We start from the raw sequence: 21,619 nt of genomic DNA, 5'->3' as shown, positions 1-21,619 counted from the left end.
ACTTTAGTTTGCTTTTTAATTTTAAAAATTGTAAAAAAAAGTATATAATATTTTTAATAAGTAGATTATGGTTGTGATTCAAATACTTCTAAATAGAAATATTATATGCATACCAACATAACGGGATATGAAGAATGATACCTATTATATCTTATAAAACGCAACAAGCAAAAATTTTATATTTCTAGTTAAGTGTGAAATAAAAATTCCATAAGATACCTTCAAGTTATAAAAATAACTTATAACCTATTATTCTAATCAACTATATCTTATTAAACCACAAAATATGTCCTTCAAGTTTAAGGTAAAACGTAGCAAGAAGAAATAGTATTGTTTCTTTATGGTGAAATTAGTTATTCGGAATGATTCAGATATCAGCTTTACATCTAAATCTCTTATTAAAAATTAAAATTTTAAATTTAATTCAACTTTATAGAATCAATTTATAAAATAATAAAATCTATCAGTACATTAATCTGCTTCTGTTGTTTTTTAGGTCAACCATTTGAAATGCCATTCATTACAAGTTTGCCTATGTACCATACCTGCATTATATAAAACTTTCCATATGATACAAATTAAGGATCTTTTTCATTCATAGAGTTGACATACTTGAAGATCATTTGAATTTCTTCAGTTAAGTGTTTGATATTTAATTATATCATAACCAGTTACACTCAATTCATGACTTTCGACAGTAGTAACATAATCATATATAGCAACAAAGTGTTCTAATCAGAAAATTTAGTCCCTAAAGAATGCTATTTATACATCCTTGAAGAAAGCTACAACACCAATGAAAGAAAGGAAAGAGAAAAGAACATTACCAACAGATTTCATGGACCCACTTTCTGAGATGATCTTGTCTTCTGCAAAAATATCATCACAGTCACCTTTGGGTGGAGGCAAAATTAATTAAACAAATGGAAGTAAAGTAAGAGAAAGGCTCTGTGCATATCAAGGCACTCACTGCACTCTTTTGCATGACACAAACACTTCAGCCCTACACCACAGTGGCCTTTAGGCTTTTCACACTCTTTACAAAGATCTTCCACGTGATTTCGCACATCAAAGGACATCCATGTTCTCAACACATACCCTTCAGCTTCACCATTTGAGGAGCTTCTATGCATCCAGATATAATGAGAGCAGTTCAAATGTTTAGGATGAAAGCCTTTGTCAACCTTTTCAAGATCTTCAATGACTAAACATGAATTTGGACTATTCTCTTGCTCTTGAATGGCTTCATATTCATCTCTTTTCCCTATAAATGCAACTCTTCATGAGGCTTCAGTTATCAGATTGTGAGTCATGTGGTGTGTTTTATCTCTGAGGATCACACTATATAACGATGCATAAAGGTGGATATATCGAGAATCTTCTGCTTTTGAAATCAAGTTCCAAGTTGGCTCAATAGTTAAAAGAGGTTTTACTGCTTTTGCAGGAATCATTGAGCTTATATTTTTGTGATTTTGCCATGTCTTTTGCCATGGAATACAACTAACTTGGATTCATCAACTATTGTTTATCATCAAGCTATGCATGTTCCATACCATTGATTCTCATTCTCTGCCATGTAAAAGTGGTTTTTCTATTTATGCTTCTTTAGGTAAGGCTAGTGATGATATAATCTGTGTCTTAGAATTTCTTTTACTTTTATATGAAACAAAAACTAAGTGGCTATTTGCAATGCCAAATACTAACTCCTAGAAGTATCCATCAATATAAGGCAAAAAAGTTCATCATTAATTATAATTCATAATCCATAATACTACGTGTTCAAATTGCAAGAGATGTAGTAATAACAGCTCATGACAGAACTACAGATAGCGAAACACAAGCAAAAACATACACTAAACAAATTTGAAGAGGGGAATTTTATTGCTGGAAATGTTATGTTGAAGATTATGCTGGAGCCTTGACAAGAGTAGATGGGAAATCCAGCAGCACAATGTTCTCAATGGCTGCTGAAAATGTTGTGGAGAACTCCACATGATTTGGGTGGCTTTGAAATGCAGCAAAGTCTTCTTTCTTGTTGAATGTCATTAGGAAGGCATGAGTGAAACCTTGTCTCAGCACATCTAAGCTTTCAATGTCACGCCCCCTGTTCAACATAAATGCAATCAAACATGATAAGACTCTATTCAGTATCAGAGCTAAACACTATAAACTTTTAGAATCTCCAAAATAACCAACATGGTGTAATATGATTCCTAGATGATTATATCTTTTAAGCATGTAGTTAGGGATTCAGTTCTTACCAGATTTATGTGTATGAAACAAAAAAGAAACCTTAAAAAAATCAAACTATGACTTTGGATACACAGAAAATAGTTGATGAAGTACAAGGTAACAAAACAGAAAACATATACCATTCAAAGGCCTTGACAGCATCAATCTCTGAGACCAACTTCTCCATCCCTTTTGTGAGCTCATCAACTGCCACACCTTCCTTGAACTTAACAATCACAAAGTGTTTGAATTCCCCCATTGCTAGCATACCCCAAAGCTTGTTCCTTGCAGCCACATATATATATTCACAATTTGGCTCACGTTCTTGATCTGTTCTTTGTCAGAACCCCATGACTCCTTTCATTGCTATACTAATCAATTTACCAAAAAAAAAAAGTGATGGGAGACAGCATCCACAGCTGAATCTAAGGAAAGGTACTGCTACTTTCACCTTTAGACCCACCAATGCACATCTTCTTTCCATGGCATAGTAAAAATTGTCTGGTGCCATTGTCGTGGCACATGAATGGGTCCTTGGTGTCATCACCCTAGACAAGTTTGAGTGATAATTGGCCTCATTTTGAATCACAAAACATCATGATTATACATGGAACAACTTTTCTTTCTTCACTAGCTTTTTCTTTTGTGCTATATGTGTGCAGAAAAGTGGTGTTACAGCCTCAACTTTTCTCCATGTCCTTAGCATGTGCACCGTCTACTGTAAATTATTGCCCTTGGATCAACATACTATTTCTCTACTTCACCTTTACGAATTTGAAAAATGTTACTTTCAAAATTCCAGAGACATCACTTTATAAATATAAATTAATCAATTTCAGTTTATAACTGTAAATTAATCAGTTTGATTAATAAAATCTCAAAATTGCTATATTTTACAACAAAATATCTCTCGTCAGATTGGTAACATATCAATATTCTTTAGTCGGATTGTTAACATATCAATGTTCTTTACAGATTTTACTGTCTTCAGTTTAACTTCTTCAAACAGAATTATATTTTAAATTCGTGGTAAAAAATTTAAATTCTTGTACAAAACTACTTTTTTAATATTCGTCATTTTTTAAAAATATTGAAGCTTGATATTTTATGTACTACAGGTCAATGATAAGGCTTTTTAGTATTTGTATACGGGTATTTAATTATTTTTTTTGATAAAAAAATACTAAATTTTAATCAAAAGCTTATAAATTAAACCGTAGATAGAAAGAGATACAAAAGTACAGAAAAAAAAAATCCAGTTTCTCATCTTATATTTGGATGCTAATTAAGTCTAGCATGACATTAAGGGTGAATTTCTTTACAACTGGCTTCAATCACATCCTCTTTTATTGAAATGACAACTTTAGTTCTATTATTAAAGTCTAAGAATTATTGTAACTTATTGTTAGATTTAATCAAGTTTAACCATTAAAATTTTGATGGTTAAATATCATTTTGTTTTTCATATTTAGCCTTTTCTTTTAGATTTACAATATTTAGCTGTAACTTATGTTTTAATCATTTAAGTTTACGTAGAATGATTTAAGAATACATTTTTAATTTAGTAGTCTTTTTTTTTATTGATTTATTGATCTTACATATATAACATGCCAGTAATATATAGCTTGGATATGAATATATACATTATTGTAAAATATATAGTGTAGTATATAGTTCACATATAAAGACCATGTCGCATTATACATAATCTTAACTGTAACAAATATTATATTTAGAACTCAGCTTCACAGTGAATAATAAAAGTTTATATCCTTATTTATTCATATATAGCTTAAATATTAAAAAAAATATAATTCAATTTTCACACTTTTAAATTTTATAAAAGTATTATATCAGATTAATTTGTTTAATGAATATTTTTTTGAGCATAATACACGATATTTAAAAATTGGGCTGGAAATTGAAGTAGTAAAAATACTATATTTCCAATTACTAGTTTCACCGCAGCTAAATTGTAATTGAACAATTAAGTTTATATTTTTTTCAATGTCATTGAACGTTTTCGATAATAAAAATTGAAAATTCGTATCAATGATTATCTTATATTTTTAAGATAAAAATTATTATTAATAATGTGATTCTAAAAAATATATTTTTAGTTTATTTTAAAATAGTTTAAATTAAATAAAAAAAATAAAAATGTATAGCTTTAACAATTAATAAAGTTAAAGTACCAATTCAGATAAACCTTTTAGTTTTGTTTTTTTTTAACTTATTTTTTTTTATGATTTGGACTAAGTTGTCCGGTTTACATAAAAGAAGTTACTAGAGATAACGAACTCTAAACTAAATCCTAGTGATGAAATCAATATCAATTTTTGAAATAATGGTAATATGTAATTACATTTTATATAAAACAAATGGAAGTATTTTATCTTTTTTTTCATCATAACAAACATGAACAATTAATTATTAAGTTGTATTTATATTTTAATTTATTGTGAAATATATTAAAGAACATTTATTGTCGAATTAAATGTACTTAGTGCATGATACGTCAGGCCCATAGTTAGTTGGTCTGCCAGCTGGCTCACCATTTTTTTAAAAATTTTATATTTAAAAAAAATATTTCTATATAAAATATATTTAATTATATAAATATTTTTTAAGTTTTAATTGATTAATTAATATCTATAATATGATAAATTAAAATAATAATTTTTTTACATATTAAATTACTCTAATATAATTAATAATTGAGATTTAATTTATAAGTGTTGATGATTTACGTTATCCTTTCTAAAAGAATTCATTAAATATATCTCACATATACTAACATTTAATTTAAGATTAAAATCAATAACAAGTTAAGTCGTTAATCTACAAATGTTACTATATGTAAGAACTTTCCATAAGATTCTTTTCATCTAACATTTATGTGACTTCGATTGTTAATGAAGCAAAGTAATCTTTGTTAAATAGTATGTTAATTTATTTAATACACAACAAAATTTAATGATTATATCTTCTCACATTTATAATGTCTGATTCCATATATGTATATCATTTAAATCACACTTTATTATAAGGCATCAAATTCTAAAAATAACTCATAAAACATAGATCATTATTATAATGGTTAAAAATAGTTATTTATATCGAGTTTCATTTATCCAATCATACTCACATATAACTCATAAAAAAGTTAAGACAATAAGTTACAAATCTTATGAAGACTTCAAGTTCTAAAAACAATTACTTAGCATAATTAACTGCAAAAACTTCAATTAAAATTGACAACTTCATCTCGACTCACTAAAATTATCAAAACTTCTATATCTCCTTTTTAGATTATTCCAAAGTTATGACAAAGCTAATATTTAAGGTTACAACTTTAATGAAGATTAGATAACCTAATTCATACAAATCCGTTATGTGAATTTTGACAAAAGATTTTTCTTTACTTTTATGTTTAAATTGGTTGAGCAAATTTTTCATCCATTGAAGGAATTTCTCATTGTATAACTCACTCTCCTCTCTACCTTAAATTTATTAGTAAATCTCTCTTTCTCTTTACCTTAAATCGACTAAGCGATTGAAAAATTCGACAAGAGGATTATGCAAAAAAAAATAAATAAAAAAAATAAAAATAAAAAAATAAAATTAAAAAATAAAATAAAATATATATATATATATATATATATATATATATATATATATATATATATATAAAAGTTATGCTAAGTTCAAATTACTTAAACACATTAAATTGACACCACCTTTTTTTAACTATTAATATATTGACATAAATTTTAAACAATAACTATTATTATTCAAATTAAGCATAACAACCTAAACTTAAGGAAAAACCAATAAAAAATACATATTTTCAACCCATAACATCCATTTAACATTTCTAACTCTATATTAATGGTTCCAAATAATATCAAAAGCATTTTACTATTAACATTGTCACCCAACCATCTAAATTAAAATTTAAGGATCAGATCAACAAAATAATTCATTCTAAATTTACTAACCAAACAATGCAATTCATATACATATTTAATTCCCAACCTATTATTAATATCAATTAATCTTAATCTTACACCAGCATTACAAATCCAATTTGAAAACAAAATTAAACAAATTAATTTCCCTTACCTATAATTAACTTAAAATATCACTACAAAAAAATTATTAAATAAAAATTAATTTTAAAAATAAAAAATAATTTATCATTATATTGACTAAATTAGATACTATTTTATAAACAATTTTTTTTATTGGTATCTAAAGTAATTTCTATTATTAATAGATAATTTCTAAATTGATATCTAACTAACTATCAAAGTTTTAGCTACCAATTTTAGAATTTAAATAATTGATAGCTAAGATATTGTAGCTAATTGGATACCAATTTAAAAACTATTTATCAATAATATAAATTAGTTTAGATATGAATAATTTTGTACTCTAAAATAGTATTTAATTTAGTCAATATAATGACTAATTATTTTATATCTTTAAAATTGGTTTTTATTTAATTATTATTTTTAAGTGTATAACAGATGATGAAGAACTAAGTATAGAAAAACCTAACCAAACTGATAACTATAAAACAGCCAAAACACAAATTAGAAACAATCTAATGGTCACTTGAGAATAATCAAAGTTCTCAACAACACAACTCAGAAAAAATATAAAAATCAAAGGAATTACAAAGCAAAAATGAACTTACATATTTCCAAAATTCAATTGCATAAATGTGCTTTGTATCTCGATATTGTCCAGAAAAAATGAAAGGTTATAAAGTTCATACATGAAGAACGTTATGTGAAAGTGATAAAAGAAAATTTAGATGAAAAAAGAAAGAAGAAAATAAAATAGACTCGGATTAAGTATGCTAGATTTGAGGATAAGATTGAGGTCCCTAGAGTTATTTCGGTAATTAAAGATTTAACTTGTTTGATGGAAAATTCGTCCAAAGCTTCAATGAAAAATAATATGTTGGATTTCAACGTGATTAAGTTTTTTTGGTATTAATACTCATAGTGGTAAAGTTCTTTGTCATCTTCTTGTCAGATGAAAGAGTTTCCCTCATCAGGCTGGGTTAAAATTAACATTGATGGGGTTGATAGGGGTATCCTGGTCTTGCTACTTGTAGAGGTATTTTCCGTGGGAGTATAGGAGAGTTTATTGATATTTTCTCTGCGTTTCTTGAAGTTGTTGAGTTTATCATACTACTATGGTTGTTGAGTTTTATGGAGTTATACATGCTACGAAGGAAGCTCAAAAGATGGGATTTACTAATGTCTGGCTTGAATGTGATTCTGCCTTGGTTTGTGCTGCATTTATTGTTAGGACTAATATTCCGTGGATGATTCATTATCGATGAAATACTTGTCTTTATTATTGTACGATATTGTACACAATTATATGTAATTAATTTAATAATCATAATATTCCATGATTACTTTGATATTAATTTAATAAAACCTAACTCTTTATTCATGGAATGCATACCGTATGCTATTTTTTTTTTAAAACATGTTTTTTCAGTTGTGTTTTATTGAAATATTTATAAAGGACTTTACATTACCCTTACCTTGCAGGTTCTGGTTGTTGCTAACCCAGCAAACACCAATCCATTGATCTTAAAGTTATTCGCTGCTCAATCATATATATATATATAATATCATGCAAATAGAATCACATATAGCATTTAAAAGGTTTAGTAGAAGAAAGTGGGAGAAAAAAATGTTATCCTTTATACAAAAATATCATACAAAAATTTTCGATGCATGCAAAAGATGAAGAATTGATTAAAGTTGAAGAGATGTGGACCATTATCAACCATGTCAACACTAAGGAAGGTAACTTGAGAAAAGTTTGCTACAGGGACATTGATTCTAATTCTAGCGTGTTTCGGTGGGACACAAGATATAGAAATATCTTTCAAAATGGATTTAAATCATGGCCATAAGGAAAACTCCTACATCTGTGTATTATAATTTAAATGATTTTGTTCATCATGGAGGCGAGCCACTTAATCCTGATAGGTCATCTAACTGACAAGATTTTGTCAACACAACTAACAACATTTATTGGAAACTGAGAATTCCCACTCCAATTCGCAAAGGAGGATCTCCACTCAAATGGTACCATTATAAGCTTTGTGCGTTAGGTGGTATATCAGTTTGTCATAGTTTTGGAGATAGTTATGGACGTTATGCTCATAAAGATGAAGGTCAGTACAAGGGACAGTGCGTGAGTTTATCCTATCGTGATTCATATACAGGGTTGGTTAATTTTTAATCATCTCATATTATTAATCACTAACTATAAGCTATTATATTGTGCAGGTTTGGGTGGAGATTATTGAACCAAAATAAATTGATTAAAAACAACTATTTTAATCCTGAAGGTCTAGTTACATTTGGAGTGAGAAAGTCTCTTGTATATATTTCCTATACATCTATACGCAATTATTGTATATAATTATTGTACGATATTATACGAACATTTGTTGGAAACCGAGAATTCCCACAACAATCTGCACAGGAGGCTCTCCACTCAAATTGTACCGTTACGAGATTTGTGTGTTAGGTGGTATATCGATTTGTCATAGTCTTGGAGATAGGTATGGACACTATGCTCATAAAGATGAAGTCGGTTTTGTGGGGATAGCGTGTGAGTTCATCGTGTCTTTATTCATATTTAGGTTTGTTAATTTTTAATCATCTCATATTATTAATCACTAACTATAAGCTATTATATTGTGCAGGTTTTGGCGGGTTAGTGAACTAAAATAAATTGATTAAAAACAACTATCATAATCTTGAAGGTCAAGTTACATTTAGAGTGACAAAGTCTCCATACACTTGTATATATTTCCTATACATCTATACGCAATTATTGTATATAATTATTTACGAACATTTATTGGAAACCGAGAATTTCCACAACAATCCGCACAGTAGGCTCTCCACTCAAATTGTATCGTTACGAGATTTGTGCGTTAGGTGGTATATGGGTTTGTCATAGTCTTGGAGATAGTTATGGGCACTATGCTCAAAGAGATTAAGTCAGTTTTCTGGGGATAACGCATGAGTTCTTTCTGTCTTGATTCATACAAGTTGGTTAATTTTTAATCATCTCATATTATCAATCACTAATTATAAGCTATTATATTGTGCAGGTTTGGGCGGAGGTTAGTGAACTAAAATAAATTGATTAAAAACAACTATTTTAATCCTGAATGTCAGGTTACATTTGGGATGAGAAAGCTTCCATACACTTGTATATATTTCCTATACATCTATACACAATTATTGTATATAATTATTGTACGATATTGTACAAACATTTATTGAAAATCGAAAATTCCCACAGCAGTCCGCACAGGAGGCTCTCCACTCAAATTGAATCGTTACGAGATTTGTGCATTAGGTGGTATATCGGTTTGCCTGTCATAGTCTTGGAGATAGTTATGGATGCTATGCTCATAAAGATGAAGTCAGTTTTATGGGGGATAACGCATGAGTTTATTGATAGACCTTTACTCATGCTATACTAAAACTAGGGTTATCATAAAAAACTTATGCCTTCATTCATAATGGTAAGTTTCTATATAGGGGTTTAAGGGTCATGGGCCTTACAATAGTTTTAAAATAAAGTAGCACATGAAACTGGAACAACATACTAAAATAAAATGGCATAGTAGTAAAAGCATGAGCTTAACCCAATATAAAATCTTTCATCCAATTGGGTTGTTTCTTGGGTCTTGTGCTGGTGTAATTTCTCATTCTAACATTATCCTATCTTGATTCATATATAGGTTGGTTAATTTTTAATCATCTCATATTATTAATCACTAACTATAAGCTATTATATTGTGCAGGTTTGGGCGGAGATTAGTGAATCAAAATAAATTGATTAAAAACAACTATTTTAATCCTGAAGGTCTAGTTACATTTGAAGTGAGAAAGTCTCCATACACTTGTATATATTTCCTTTACATCTATACGTAATTATTGTATATAATTATTGTATGATATTGTACGAACATTTATTGGAAGTCGAGAATTCCCACAGCAATTCACACAGGAGGCTCTCCACTCAAATTGTACCGTTACGAGATTTGTGTGTTAGGTGGTATATTGGTTTGTCATAGTCTTGGAGATAGTTATGGGCGCTATGCTCAAAGAGATTAAGTCAGTTTTCTGGGGATAACGCATGAGTTCTTTCTGTCTTGATTCATACAAGTTGGTTAATTTTTAATCATCTCATATTATCAATCACTAGTTATAAGTTATTATATTGTGCAGGTTTGGGCGGAGGTTAGTGAACCAAAATAAATTGATTAAAAACAACTATTTTAATCCTGAATGTCCGGTTACATTTGGAATGAGAAAGCTCCCATACACAATTATTGTATATAATTATTGTACGATATTGTACGAACATTTATTGAAAATCGAAAATTCCCACAACAGTCCGCACAGTAGGCTCTCCACTCAAATTGTACCATTACAAGATTTGTGCGTTAGGTGGTATATCGGTTTGTCATAGTCTTAGAGATATTTATGGACGCTATGCTCATAAAGATTAAGTCGATTTTCTGGGATAGCACGTGGGTTTATCATGTCTTGACTCATATACAGGTTGGTTAATGTTTACTCATCTCATCATATTATTAATTACATTAACTATAAGCGATTATATTGTGCAAGAATGGGAGAAGGTTAGTAAACCAAAATAAATTGATTTAAAACAACTATTTTAATTCTGAATGTCCGATTACATCTGGAGTGAGAAAGTCTTCATACACTTGTATATATTTCCTATACATCTATACACAATTATTGTATATAATTATTGTACGAACATTTATTGAAAATTCTCACAGCAATCCGCAAAGAAGGCTCTCCACTCAAATTGTACCATTACGATATTTGTGCGTTAGGTGGTATATCGATTTGTCATAATCTTGGAGATATTTATGGGCGCTATGCTCATAAAGATTAAGTAGATTTTCTGGGGATAACGCCTGATGACTTTTTATGACAAGTGCGCCGCGTTTGTCAAAAGTAATAATTTCCCTAAGGACGGATATCGATCCCACAATGAATAGTGAATTATAAGTACAATAATCGCTAAATATAAAACAAAACAATTAAAAGTGTATTTTAAGTTGTTGGGTTGGCGATGATCAATAAGAAAACAGACAAAGAATTAGTTGTTTTCAATTGGAAAAATAGGAATTAGGTTTCATATCTCTCACTCTCATGTATTTTGATTAGCATTTCAATATTAAGTTCTTTAATTGAAATTGATGACCGTATAAAAATCATTTATATCGATTCCTCGCATATAAAATCCTTAAGAACGTTCCCTAACTATCGATCCCTCGCATAATTATAAGAACAACTTAGAACGAAGCTCAGATGTTAATAGCAATTAACATTTCAAGTCTATTCCTAGCACTCAAATATGTTAAGTATTGTTGTTTAGGTCCAAACCCTAAAAATACCTCCCGGGTCAGATTTAAGATTCTCAATTTGTCACGGAAAATTAAAAGTAAAACAACAATACCAATAATCAATCAAGAACTGAATATTAATATATAAGATATCACCTCAATACATATTAATCAATCAAGAACAGAATGGGAGTTTGAGCAGATTACTCCCAATCCCAAATGGTAGAATTAGCCACGCATACTTCTATCACCTTCCATTCTCCCAATTGGGTTACAATTCACTCTATGGTGTTTTCCTTTCAATCTGGCACCCTAAGGTTGAGCTTCTAGCGCTCTATTTATCCTAGTTTTTTAGGGTTAGGTTGTTTATTGTGTCGCGCTAATGAGCTAAATGATAAAACATAAAAAAGGCCCAATCTTTTTTTGCATCTTTTTCCATTCTGGGACCTTCTATCTTTATCTTTTTAGCTCAAATCATTCATCTTTAATCCAAATCTTCAATCTTCCTTAGAACTCTGCAATTCACACCAAATTTGGGAATAAATACTCTTATTCAAATAAAGATCATAAAAAATGTAAGAAAGTATAAATTCATAAATTAGAGATTATTTTATATGTAAATTAACAATAAATCCTCATAAGTGCCTATATTTTAATATGAAATATTACTGAAATTAGACACTTATCACTCTCCCCAACTTATAATCTTGTTTGTCCTCAAGCAAAGTAAATGAATATATTTGAATTTAAATATCAAACAGCTTAATTCACTAAACAACAGATCAAATTAGAAACTTATGATGCTTCCAAATTCAAATATAGAAAATTATAGACACAATCAATTTCCAGGATCAAATCAAAACAAATAAATGACAATTCATCAAGGAATATCTTCTCATATGCTCACGGTTAAGTGTTTCTCTCTATTTTTCACTGAATCATAACAAATCACAGTTGCTTTTCATTTCATCTTCAAATCACAAACATATTAGAAACATGAATCTTGAGGTCTTTTACAGGGTTGTAATGAGGCTGGGCTTCCAAAAAATATTGGTTTTTCTTAGATAACAAAATGCACATCTTAAAGAAGAAGAACATACCTACAATTCAATTATAGAGAACATATATGTTATCTAATTACCACTTTCTTTCGATGTCACCTTTTTCCTCATTTTCTTTCTTTTCATGAAATTTTTTTCTATCTTTCTTTTTTTATTTCTTTTTTCTTCTTTTGTTTCTCTTCCTTTTTTTTGTTTTGTTTTCAATAATAGGAAAAGATTCTTCCTATTATCAACTTTTTGAACTTTCAAAATCATAACCAACCATTCCCTTTTCTATATGTATTGCATCTATGTTCTCCTTCCTTAGACATGCTAAAGGGTAGAAAATTATATCAATAAAGGTTAAGGTGCAATATTAACAAAAAATTTTTTGGCCCAAAGGGGATAAAAAAAAATGGAATTCTAATATAAAGGTTGGGTTTTTGGCCCTGGCTCCTAATTAACACAAACAAATGCCTCAATCATCTTCATGCTTTTTTATGATGCAACAAAAATAAAAATTAAGCAACCACAACTGTCAATTCATCAGTAAAACTGTTTAAGGTTCACACACTCACTTGGTTTAAATGGTCTCATTCCTTTTTGTCTTGTCATTATTTGTCCTAATCAATCATCCTGTTAAATTTTCATGTATCATAATTTTAACTACATTTGAATAGGGATTCAATCATATTTTCTTTTCTAACCTGTGTCTAATTCATCTCACTATTTAATATTTAAACACAAATTCTTTTTTTCACAATTCAAAATTAATATTCTAGCTCTTTTTTATTTGAAAAAAAAAACTAGAAAACAAACAAATTAAAACTGAAATTTAGTCAAGAAAGATAATTCAAGACTTAAAATTACCAAACTAATAAAACAGGAAATTTATTCAAAATAAGCAAAAAAAAAACAAACCAAACAAATAAGCAAATAAACAGAAAACAAAATAATCGAAAAATAAAATAAATAAAATACGAAAAAATTTAAATAACTGAAAAGAAAAGAGAATTAGAGAGATAAAACCATATTTTTGTTCAATCCTCTCTTCTTAAGAAGTCATCCAGCATTTTGTTAAAATTTTTATCTACAGTCTTGCTTCATTTGCTGGATCTGCCCCCCTGAATAATAGAACCTGTCTCCAGGTCAAAAATACATAACCTGCAAAATGATTAGGAGGCATATAGGATTTTTTATTTTTTATTTTTTATTATTATTATTTACTTTTTTTTTATATAAAATCAGCAAAGGTAATAAAACAACATAAAACTAAAATGTGGACTGGGTTGCCTCCCAGTAAGCGCTCTTTTAACGTCATATAGCTTGACGCCTATGTCTTTATGGTCATCTAAAAGGATTACCATAGTGAGTGTTTCCTATTCATTACCCAAGTAAGGCTTTACCCTCTGACCATTTACAACCCAACTTCTGTGTGCTTTTGGTTCTTCTAACTCTATTGCTCCATAAGGCTTTACCTCTTTCACAACATAAGGACCTGGCCATTTAGATTTTAACTTTCAAGGAAAAAGTTTCAATCTATAGTTGAATAAAAGCACAGATTGCCCAGGGTAAAAATTTCTTTCCACAATCTTCTTGTCATGATATTTCTTTGTGCATTCCTTATAAAGCTTTGAGGAACTATATGCGTTTAACCTCATCTCTTCAAGTTCATGGATTTGCAGTTTTCTCTTTTCCCCAGCCGCTTTAGCATCTAAATTTAGTGTTTTTAATGCCCAATATGCTTTATGCTCTAATTCCACCGGAAGATGACAGGCTTTCCCATAAATCAACTGAAATGGGGAAAGGCCAGTAGGAGTTTTAAATGTCGTTCTATACGCCCATAGAGCTTCATCAAGTTTGATTGACCAATCTTTCCTTGATGCAACCACTGTTTTCTCTAATATTTTCTTGATTTCTCTGTTAGAAACTTCTGCTTGCCCATTTGTTTGTGGGTGGTAGGCTGATGCTACTTTATGACTAACCCCATAATGCTCTAACACTTTCTTCAATTGGATATTACAAAAATGAGACCCACCGTCACTTATCAATACTCTTGGAGTGCCAAATCTGCAAAAAATGTTCCTTTTAAGAAATTTGATGACTGTCTTGGAATCTGCATGTTGTGCTGGAATTGCTTCCACCCATCTAGAAACATACTCAATTGCCACTAGTATATATTCATTTGAAAAAGAAGATGGCAAAGGCCCTATAAAATCAATGCCCCAACAATCAAAGACTTCAATTTCTTGAATATTTTGTAATGGCATCTCATGTCTTCTAGAAATGCTTCCTGTCCTTTGACACCTATCACATCTTTGTACTAATGCATGTGTATCTTTAAACAACGAAGGCCAGAAAAAACCTGATTGAAGAATTTTTGCAGCTGTCTTTTCCCCATTAAAATGTCCTCCATATGCTGAATTATGGCATTGCCATATAATTTTATTGGCTTCATCTGAAGAAACACATCTTCTCAGCAAATTATCTACACCCATTATAAACAAATGAGGATCATCCCACACATAATGATTGGCATCCTTAAAAAAATTTCTTTTTTGATGCTAGTCCAAATTCTCCGGGATTGTTCCAGTAGCTTTAAAATTGGCCATGTCTGCAAACCATGGCCTCTTTTTGATTATTAGTAGCTTCTCATCTGGAAATTCAGCAAGAACCTCTGGCTCTAATGTGGTTACCTCATCATTTGCTAGTCTTGATAAATGATATGCTACATTGTTCTCACATCCTTTCTTATCTTTGATCTCCAAATCAAATTCCTGCAACAAAAGTATCTATCGTATAAGTCTTGGCTTAGAATCTGCTTTATTCAATAAATATTTTATTGCAGCATGATCAGTGAAAACAATGACTTTAGAACCTATCAAATAAGATCGAAATTTCTCAAGTGCATACACTATAGCTAGTAGTTCTTTTTCTGTTGTGGTGTAATTACTTTGAGTTTCATTTAAAACTTTACTTGCATAGTGTATTACTTGAAAAATTCTTTCTTTCCTTTGTCCTAAAACTGCTCCTATTGCATAATCACTAGCATCACACATTATCTCAAAATTAAGTTTCCAATCAGGAACAGTTATGATAGGTGCAGAAATGAGTTTTTCTTTCAAGATATTAAAAGTAGTTAAACAATTATCATCAAATTTAAAAGGAGTATCCTTATTGAGAAGGTTGCATAGGGGCTTTGAAATCTTGGAGAAATCTTTAATAAATCTTCTGTAAAATCCAGCATGCCCTAGAAAACTTATGATTCCTTTGATGTTGACTGGTGGAGGTAACTTCTCAATGACTTCAATTTTTGCTTTATCTCCCTCCAGCCCTTTATGAGAAATTTTATGGCCTAAGACAATTCCTTCAGTGACCATGAAATGACATTTCCCCCAATTTAGCACAAGATTTGTCTCCACACATCGCTTCAGTACGAGATCAAGATTAGCTAAACAATCATCAAAAGAAGATCCAAACACAGAAAAGTCATCCATAAAAACTTCAATGCATTTCTCAATCATATCTGCGAAAATAGCAAACATACACCTTTGGAAAGTTGTTGGCGCATTACATAAACCAAATGGCATTTTTCGATAAGCAAAAACGCCAAATGGGCAAGTAAATGTTGTCTTCTCTTGATCTTCTGGATTAACCACAATTTGATTATATTCTGAATAACCATCCAAAAAACAATAATATTCTTTACCTGCCAATCTTTCTAACATTTGATCCATAAAAGGTAATGGATAATGATCTTTCCGCGTAGCTTGATTCAGTTTCCTATAATCAATGCACATCCTCCATCCTGTAACAGTTCTTGTAGGAATTAATTCATTTTTTTCGTTATAAATAACTGTCATACCTCCTTTCTTAGGTACCACCTGTACCGGACTAACCCACGCACTGTCTGAAATGGGATAAATCATTCTTGCTTCTAAAAGCTTTTGTACCTCCTTTCTAACAACCTCCTTCATGGAAGGATTTAAGCGCCTGGGTGGTTGAGCCACAGGTTTGAAATCTTGCTCCATGTGAATTTTATGCATGCAATATGCTGGGCTTATACCTTTCAAGTCAGCAAATGTCCATCCTATAACTTCTTTATTTGCCATCAACACTTTTATCAACTTTTGTTGTTCCTTTTTGGATAAATGGTTGCTTATGATAAATGGCTTCTCCCCATTTTCTTCAAGAAAAACATATTTCAAATGAGTTGGCAACTGTTTCAACTCTATTTTCTGAGGGGTGTTGGCTTTGTTCAGTTCTAATTCATCAACAATCCCTTGTTGAACTTCTTTTGTCTTTCCCAGCTCTAACAAACATTCCTTGACTTCCTTCTCCCCACAGTCCTCACAATTTTCATTATCATTTAAGACTGCTTTCATCAATGAATCATCTATAAATATTTCTCTGTGATTTTCCAAATACAGTTCATCCAGTGCATCCATCCTAAAACAATCATTCTAATCAATCGGATGTTTCATTGCTTCAAATACATCAAAGCTAACTTCTTCATCCTGCACTCGAACCTTCAACTTTCCTTCATCCACATCAATCATAATTTTTGCAGTCTTCATAAATGGGTGTCCAAGAATAAGAGATACTTCAACATCTTCCTCTATGTCCATGATCACAAAATCAACTGGGAAGTAAAATTTGTCTACCTTCACCAAAAGATCCTCTACTATCCCATGTGGATATTTTATTGATCTGTCAGCTAATTGCAGTGTCATCCTTGTAGGCAGAATTTCAACATCCCCGATTTTCTTCAACATAAATAGTGGCATCAGATTTATGCTTGCCCCAAGATCTAGTAATGCTTTGGCCACTGTAAAATTTCCTATTGTGACTGGCAAAGTAAAACTCCCAGGATCTTTAGATTTTTGTGGCAATGATTTTTGAATAATGGCACTACATCCTGCTTCTAGCTCCACAATTCCTTGTTCTTTTAATCTTCTCTTCTTGGTCAACAAATCCTTCATAAATCTGGCATAAGTAGGCATTTGTTCCAAAACTTCAATGAACGGAATACTTATCTCTAGTTGTTTTAGAATTTCACAGAATCTGATAAACTGTCCTTCTATATTCTTTCTGGAGAGAGCATGTGGATAAGGTAAATCTACAATTGGAACACTTCTTTTTTCATTCTCTTTTTCCTTTTTTTTTCTTTTCTTCCTGTACCCTCTCATTTTTTTCTTTCACTTCTCCCTCTTCACTCTTGTTTTTTTCTTCCTCTTCTTTTTTTTCTTCCCTATCAATTTTTCTTTCCTCACTCTCTATGTCTCTTTCCTTACTTTGTAGATTATCACCAATCCCCTTTCCTACAACTACTCCACTTCTTGTAGTGATTGACTTGCATTTCTCCCTGAGTTCCCTCAACCCTTGTGTAAGTTGCTTAATTTGTGTCTCAAAATTCTCAACGTTCTTCTGCACAACCAACATGGTGTGTGTAAATTTTTTTGTAGAATCTTCCATTTTGCTCATTATCTCTTGGGACACATGATCTAATAGTTGGAGTTGTTGAAAAGTTCCTTGCTTTCCTTGATCTTCCACGTAAAACGCTTTTTCTTCAAAAGAATTATTTTGGTAAGCACATTGCTCACTGGAATGCTCACCTCCACACAGTTCGCACCTTAATTCTTGATTCTGCCTTTGAATAACATGTAATTGTTGAGGCAATTTTGCCATTTGTGTGGTTAACTGCTCAACCTGTTGTGTCAAAATTTGATTTTGAGCCAATAATGTATCTTCAATCCATCCTTTCTTCCGAGTACTTCGTCCATCATACTGGTCTTGAGAATCTGTTGATGCCAATCCATTAATAATCCTTGTTTCTTGTTCGGCATCAAGAGTCACCATTGTGCCACCAGCTGCGACATCTAAGAGCATCTTCATATCAAATTTGAGACCATTAATGAATATGCTCAGTTGAGCAATGTCTTCAAACCCGTGATTTGGGCATTTTCTCAATATCATCTTAAATCTTTCCCATGTCTCACAAAAAGACTCATCTGCTCCTTGTCTGAACATAGAGATTTCAGACTTAGCTTTAATGTAGCGAGAGATTGGAAAAAATCTTTGCAGAAATTTTTCTTCTACATCCTCCCAGCTCGTCAGGCTCTGATTTGGAAGTGAACTAAGCCAATCCTTAGCTTTTCCTGCCAATGAAAAAGGAAACAAGTGCATACAAACATTATCAACATCATCTGATTCAAAGCCCATTACTCCCACCAATTCATAAAATGTATTCAAATGTGAATATGGATCTTCATGCTCCATTGCTGTGAATTGATGGGCACTGATAAGAGTAAGAAAATTGGAATTTATTTCCAAGGCCTTAGCGGTAGCAGGTATTGCGATACTAGAATAATGCCGTGGTCCTTGGTATATGACATAATCTCCAAGTGTCTTCTTGGCTTGTTCTTCTGCCATGTTGCTTTCCTAAAATATTAGTGGGAAAGAAGAAAAAAAATAGAATATATTTTTATTTTTATTTATTTATTTTTATTTTTATTTTTTTTAAGAAAAAAAAAACAAACAGAAATTTAAATTGCTAACTAAAATAAAATCAATAACAGCCTAAACTATAAATTAAACTTAAAATAAAACAAAACAAAACACTAAAATGACACTAAGAAAATAAAACAAAGATATTCAGAAAAAAAAATATATAACAAAAATAAAAATAAAAATATATAAATAAAATAAAAACTAAAACAGAATAGAAGGAAACAATGAAGACGAGAAATAACTAAAATCAAGAAATAAAAACAGAATAAAATAAATACTAGAAATAAAAACAAAATAGAATAAAACAAATAAAACAAAACATAAACAACTAACTAACTTATTTTAAAGATACTACGTAAACTAGCGTAAAAATAAAAGCTAAAACTAGTAATAGATAAATAATTAAAACAAATAAATAAAAACTACCTAAACCTAAAAAGAACTAAAATAAAATAAAATCAAAACAAAAATCAAACTAAATCTGAAAATAAATAGAAATAACTAAAATCAAAATAAGAATTAAAATAATAACAGCAAATCAGCAAACTAAAATAAAATCAAATAAATTGGTAAAAAAAAAAAATCAAAACAATTAAAATATTCATAATATTTAGGAAATTATACTCAACAAATCAAACCTGTTCTCTGGCGCCAAAAACTTGATGACTTTTTACGGCAAGTGCACCGGGTTTGTCAAAAGTAATAATTGTCCCTAAGGACGGATATCGATCCCACAAGCAACAGTGAATTATCAAGTACAATAATCGCTAAATATAAAACAAAACAATTAAAAGTGTATTGAAAGTGGTTGGGTTGGCGATGATCAATAAGAAAACAGACAAAAAATTAGTTGTTTCAATTGGAAAAATAGGGATTAGGTTTCATCTCTCTCACTCTCATGTATTTTGATTAGCATGTCAATATTAAGTTCTTTAATTGAAATTGATGCCCATATAAAAATCATTTATATCGATTCCTCGCATATAAAATCCTTAAGAATGTTCTCTAACTATCGACCCCTCGCATAATTATAAGAACAACTTAGAACGAAACTCAGACGTTAATAGTAATTAACATTTCAAGTCTATTCCTAGCACTCAAATATGTTAAGTATTGTTGTTTAGGTCAAAACCCTAAAAATACATCCCGGTCAGATTTAAGATTCTCAATTTGTCACAGAAAATTAAAAGTAAAACAACAATACCAATAATCAATCAAGAACTGAATATTAATATATAAGATATCACCTCAATATTGTGGATTATTGATTCTGGTGCCACGGAGCATGTTTGTCACAATTTGAATTACTACTTATACTAAAATTAAACCTGTCTTAATGAGTCTTCCAAATGGCCAAACTGTTTATGCCACATATTCTGGTTTAATACGTTTTTCCGATAAGTTTTATTTGTCTGATGCGTTATATATGCCTCATTTTCAATTAAACTTAATATTTGTTTCTAAACTCACACACCAACTTAAATGTACTTTAACTTTTACTTCAACCCACAGCATTATACAGGACAATCTCACCCAAAAGAGGATTGGTACAGTTAAAGCCACCGTTGACTTCTACCTTGTCACTACCTTGCCTGCTTCTAACCGTTCTAAACCGCATTGTTTTGCTCCTTTTATTAATTGTAATATCACAGACAAAACACTATGGCATTATAGACTAGGACACCCTTCACTTGAAAGATTACATGTCTTAAGCAAACAATACTCTTTTATTATTGTTGATACTCATCATGTATGTGACACTTCTAGTCGTGCAAAACAAAGAAAACTTCCTTTCACTTTAAGTAATACTGTTACCTCTGCTATTTTTTATTTTGTACACTTGATATTTGGGGACCATGTTCCATAATTTCTATGCAAGGTTTTCGTTATTTCTTGACTATTGTTGATGATTACTCGCGTTATACTTGGGTTATTCTGCTGCATAACAAATCTGAAGTGCGTCAGCACATCATTAACTTCACTGTTTTCGTTCAAAATCATTTCAAACTAATATCAAATTGATTTGCACTGACAATGGTGTTGAGTTTGCTATGTCAAATTTTTATGCTTCAAAGGGAATTATACATAAAAAATCTTGTGTTGAAACACCACAACAAAATGGCATTGTAAAACGTAAACATCAACACATACTAAATGTAACCTAGGCTTTACTTTTTCAAGCAAATCTTCCTCCTATTTTTTGGAAATTTGCTGTAAATCATGTTGTTTTCTTAATAAATGCTATTCATACTCCATTACTTAATAACATCACTCCTCATGAAAAATTGTTTGGAAAACCTTATGACATTTCCTTTCTAAAAGTGTTTGGTTGTCTCTGTTATGCTAGTACCATTACTGCACATAGGAAAAAAAAATTAGATGATAGATCTAT

General features: G+C 30.4%; 1 protein-coding gene and 2 pseudogenes across 1 annotated transcript; 1 reads left to right on the top strand and 2 right to left on the bottom strand.

Moving 5' to 3' along the window:
- Window positions 1-1,725: 1,725 nt before the first annotated feature.
- Window positions 1,726-2,659, bottom strand: LOC137835645 (Stress responsive A/B Barrel Domain-containing protein). Its single transcript, XM_068644243.2, has 2 exons — window positions 2,373-2,659; window positions 1,726-2,104 (listed from the first exon to the last, which is right to left on the bottom strand). The coding sequence occupies exons 1-2, from the start codon at window positions 2,498-2,500 to the stop codon at window positions 1,906-1,908; spliced, it is 327 nt and encodes a 108-aa protein (XP_068500344.1). The 5' UTR covers window positions 2,501-2,659; the 3' UTR covers window positions 1,726-1,905.
- Window positions 2,660-13,866: 11,207 nt separating this feature from the next.
- Window positions 13,867-19,149, bottom strand: LOC150027619 (uncharacterized; annotated as a pseudogene).
- Window positions 18,662-18,767, top strand: LOC150027620 (small nucleolar RNA R71; annotated as a pseudogene).
- Window positions 19,150-21,619: the final 2,470 nt, after the last annotated feature.

Source organism: Phaseolus vulgaris, chromosome 5 (genome assembly GCF_051622355.1).
Source record: "Phaseolus vulgaris cultivar YP4 chromosome 5, ASM5162235v1, whole genome shotgun sequence".
In the NCBI taxonomy this organism is placed as follows: Eukaryota; Viridiplantae; Streptophyta; class Magnoliopsida; order Fabales; family Fabaceae; genus Phaseolus; species Phaseolus vulgaris.
Note: the sequence above shows the minus strand (reverse complement) of the source record. Positions and strands in the feature narration are given on the sequence as shown.

Excerpts from the sequence above, each read along its gene's own strand:
- LOC137835645 (XM_068644243.2), bottom strand. The coding sequence starts at position 2,500 with ATGCTAGCAATGGGGGAATTCAAACACTTTGTGATTGTTAAGTTCAAG. Across the intron at positions 2,105-2,372 it reads GCTGTCAAGGCCTTTGAATG|GGGGCGTGACATTGAAAGCT; the intron begins GTATATGTTTTC and ends TATGTTGAACAG.